General features: G+C 39.3%; 1 protein-coding gene across 1 annotated transcript in view; it reads left to right on the top strand.

Annotated features, from left to right (window-relative positions):
• The first annotated feature begins 819 nt into the window (after window positions 1-819).
• The window catches only part of Cenpi (centromere protein I), a 71,989-nt gene continuing 68,440 nt past the window's right edge, over window positions 820-4,368 (top strand). The window contains exons 1-4 of the mRNA XM_048797325.1: window positions 820-921; window positions 1,089-1,254; window positions 2,538-2,761; window positions 3,767-3,966. Of these exons, the coding sequence (XP_048653282.1) occupies window positions 2,551-2,761; window positions 3,767-3,966 (411 nt within the window). The 5' untranslated portion in view covers window positions 820-921; window positions 1,089-1,254; window positions 2,538-2,550. The remainder of the gene's footprint in view (window positions 922-1,088; window positions 1,255-2,537; window positions 2,762-3,766; window positions 3,967-4,368) is intronic.

The following is a 4,368-nucleotide window of genomic DNA, read 5'->3' as shown; positions in this document are numbered from 1 at the left end:
TTTTTTTTTTTTTTTTTTTTTTTTTTTTTTTTTTTTTTTTTTTTTTTTAGATAGGGTCTGGTTTAGTTGCTGAGAATGGACTCAAACTTGCCATTTTCCTGCCTTAGCTTCCCCAGTTGCTGGCCTAACAGTTATGCACTACCACACCAGGTTTATAGTTCTCTTATTCCTAGTTTAAAAAGAAATTAAATCAGGTCTCAGACTAACCCATTGTTAATATTTTAGCGAGTTTAAGGTCAATGGATTCTTCAAGGTTAGGCATATACTTGCTACAGCCCACAATCTGCAATCTTGAAGGTGGTTCAACATCTGGTTTAGGATACAAGTTTCCAGAAAACGTGGGAGGTTATCCATACCTATCCTAGGTAAAAGGAGGGCAGAACGTCGTTCTTTCCTCCCAGCCCCCTAGCTTCAGGAGGAGAGCGACTGGAAACTTTAAATCTCAGCATGGGAGAAGCCGCCTTTACAGTGAAGTTTGCGGTTTCACATTTTCCTACAGATTCAAATTGATATTTGGGGTCAATCTGGGCAAAATAAACACTATAATCGATCATGTTAAATTTAACAATCTTGACACCAGTTACCGGTTCTACGCAAAATGACGAAACGCGAACATTATTAGAAAAGTGAGAACACCAGCCAATGAGCTAACTCCAGCAGCAACGGCCCACTCGCTGCGCTCACCCGGCTTAGGCAGGTGGGGCAAACCGCTCTGGGTAATTGGGTCTGCGTCATTGTCTGCGCGCGCCGACTCCCGCCAGAGAGCTGTATTCCAACCAATCAGGCTCCAGCAGAGCACGTCACCCTGCCCAGTCGCCGCCCGTGTCTCCACGGCAGCGCATGCGCGGGGCGCGGCCCGCGCCTTTGAATCTAGAAGGCGGCTTTCAGACTCCAGAGCCTGGGGGCTGAGGAGTGTTTCAGGTGAGGAACTTTTAAACACCGTACGAAATGGGACCTCTGAGAGCGAGGGGACTATTCCAGCCTCTGAGGGCGGTACTGCACTGTGAAGGATAATTGAGATAGAGTTTTCTTCCCGCTCAGGAATTTGCCTAATGGGTGTTGACTTTGTTGGCTCTCTGCTTTGGCAGGTTGTGAGAGTGAGTGATCCTTGGCAAGCACTGGAACGGTTCACTCCATGGGGTCAGAAGCTGCTTCCCTGCTTTCTTTCTTAGGACTCTAGGAAACAACTCCAAGTTGGACAGTTCCATTGGATTGGACATATTTGTTACTCTACTGTTTTGGCATCTGTTCTAGGTAGGTGGGATTGAGTAAGCGTCATTACAATCATTCTCTTACTTTTCCCTATTTGAAGCCAAAAATTTAGAATTCATTCTTGGTTTTCCTCTTTCTTTTTCTTACATCTCATTCTTTAGTCACAGCCTGTCCAATCTACCTTCACAACATATACTGAATCAAGTCTTTTTCCATCATCTTCTGGACTTCTGCAAGATCCTTTAAGTGGTCTCTTGCCGCTCTTTGACCCCTAACATTTTAGTCTCCATACTGCAGATAAAATGGTCTTAAAACACAAATTGGATATTGCTCCCTCCTCTAACCACCTCCGTCCTCCTCTCCCTGTGGGAAAATCCAAACTCCTTATCGCTGGCCTACAAGACCCAGTATACTCCCTGGCTGCCTTTCTGACTCTCACCACCCTTTGCCTCTTTGCACTCTCACCATACTGGTGTTGCTGCCGTTTCATTAATATACAAAACACTTTCTTGCTTTAAGGTCTTAGTATGTTTTCCTTTTCCCTCCGTATAAACTCTTCTTTCACTAGATGTTTACATGGTAGGTTCCTTGACACCCAAATATCAGCTTAAAGGTCACCTCAGAAGGGCTTTCTCTGAACACTTATTTCAAAGTAGATTCCCACCCCACGCTATTTCTATCACATCCCTGTATATTCGTTATTATTTGTTATTGGTTGATTCTTACTTTTCCCCAGCCTCTCACTCCAGTGAAAGTTTCATGAATGTAGGGACCTTGATTGTTTTATCCCTGGTAGGTAGAATTATGCCTGGCATATAGACAGTGTTCAGTAATTACTTTCTGAATACATGCATTAATAAGTGGAGAATGTTTCTGTCTTGAGAATGTTTAGTCTGCCTCCCAGTTTGGCTTTTTAACTACGCAGTTTTAACTGAGCACTGACAAAGTAGGGAACATAATGATTAAAAGCAAAATCAAGGAGGAATACAGAAAATAGGAGTGGAGAAAGTAGAGTACATGAGGTTTATTAGTTTTGGACTTGCTTATATGATATAGCCATTCTAAGAGGGCACTTAAATTTCACAGCTGATAAATGTTACCTTCTCCAGTTGTTAGTTTCTCTTTAGGTCAAGGTAAGCTTTTGAAAAAGTTAACCTGTAGGTTTTATTTTCTAGATTATTGTCAACTTATTTATTGAATGCCTTTTATGTGCCAGGTACTAAGTACTAAATGTGGGAATATAGGTAGATGTGACCCCTGTCTTTTGGGGGAAAAAAGGTATTGTTTGGCTGACTAATGATAACTTGACACTTGTTTCTCTATAGAACATATGCAATAATGTCACCTCAAAAGAGAGTCAAGAATTCCCAGGCACAAAATAGAACTTCACAAGTTAGTAATAGTTGTCAGACCAAACTCTCAGCTTGGAAAGCAAAACCAAGCAACTCAAAGAGCATCTTGAAACAAAACAACACAGTGGAAGATTGTGAACATGGTGATGATCAAGCTGAAGATGCTCTGCAAATAACATTGGAATACTTTGAAAAAGGTAAATACAGATCATTTCCTTATGAAAGTCCTATTTTGATAAAAATACTTATTATTTTTTTTTTTTTTAGTTTTTTCAGCGGACACAACATCTTTGTTTGTATGTGGTGCTGAGGATCGAACCGCGGGCCGCACGCATGCCAGATGAGCGCGCTACCGCTTGAGCCACATCCCCAGTCCTAAAAATACTTATTTTTTTCTTAAGATTTTTTTAAAGGAAAACATGTTTTTTTTTTCTCATTTATGCTTTTGTTTATTTACATTTGTTGAACATTTACTATACATCAGTGTTCTAGGTATTATTATGGACACATAATGAAACATCTTTCCCAGTGAAGTGGTTTCCAAACTGCTGTACATTGTGATCACCTGAGAAATTTAAAATATATTGATGCCTAGCATCCACACTTAGACATTCTGATTTTTTAAAAATATTTTTTAGTTGTCAATGGATCTTTTACTTGTTTATATGCACTGCTGAGGATCAAACCCAGGGCCTCACACATGCCAGGCAAGTATTCTACCACTGAGCCACAACTCTAGCCCTTAGACATTCTGATTTTATTGGTGTAAGATGCAACCTGGCATTAGGACTTCTTTTATTTTTTGTGGGACTGGGGATTGAACCCATGGCCTTATGCATGGGAGGGAAGCACTCTACCAACTGATCTATATCCCCAACCTGCATTAGGGCTTCTTAAAGGCTTCCTAGGTGATTCCAATATATAGTAAATTTTGAGAACCATTGTCCTAGTGTTTAAAGAAACTATAGTCTAAGTTGAGTGCTTCTAGTTAATTTATAGCAAGGGTACCAGAACATGATTCAGTTTTTCTCACTGAAAGTACTGTTGCTGTTAAATATTTTAGACTTTTAAAGGCTTTCAAGGGTGGGAATTTTTTTTTTTTAGGTAAAGCCATTCCTTTAGTGCATGCCGAGTTATAATTGTTGGGGTTAAGGACTGAAAAAAATTTAAAGGGCTTATTATTTAATTATTCTTTTCTTAAGGTCCTATTAAAACTTCACGAAGTAAAAATAAAATCTTGGAAAAACACTTGAAAACTGTGGAGAATATGGCTTGGAAGAATGGGTTAGCTCCAGACGCAATTGACATTCTATTAAATGCAGCACTCAGTGGCAAATTTGGTATGTCAAGTGGATACATTTGTCATGTGTTTGCTATTGGTTTTGCCTTTCAGACTTTGAATTAGATTGTTCATTGGAATCAGTTGCAGTTCTTTATTTTGCTATTCTCTTAAGATTAATCTGGTAAGATTATAAAATAGCCTTTCTTGTGTTCAGAGTACTTTATGAGCCCCAAATTTTTGTTTGTGTATTGCTGAAATGACCAATTATCACCTCTTTACAAATTAAACGTGGAATCTTGTCACCAAACATGGAATCATTTTTAGTTTTTTTTCTTTTTTTGATTAAGCATAGATAATATTTTATTATTTTATTTTATTTATTTATTTTATTTTTTTTTTTTAATATTTTATTTTTAAGTTTTTCGGCGGACACAACATCTTTGTATGTGGTGCTGAGGATCGAACCAGGGCCACACGCACACCAGGCGAGCGCGCTACCGCTTGAGCCACATCCCCAGCCCT

Source organism: Marmota marmota, unplaced genomic scaffold (assembly GCF_001458135.2).
Source record: "Marmota marmota marmota unplaced genomic scaffold, marMar, whole genome shotgun sequence".
In the NCBI taxonomy this organism is placed as follows: Eukaryota; Metazoa; Chordata; class Mammalia; order Rodentia; family Sciuridae; genus Marmota; species Marmota marmota.
The sequence above is the reverse complement of the archived record's forward strand: the minus strand, read 5'-3'. Positions and strand labels throughout refer to the sequence as shown.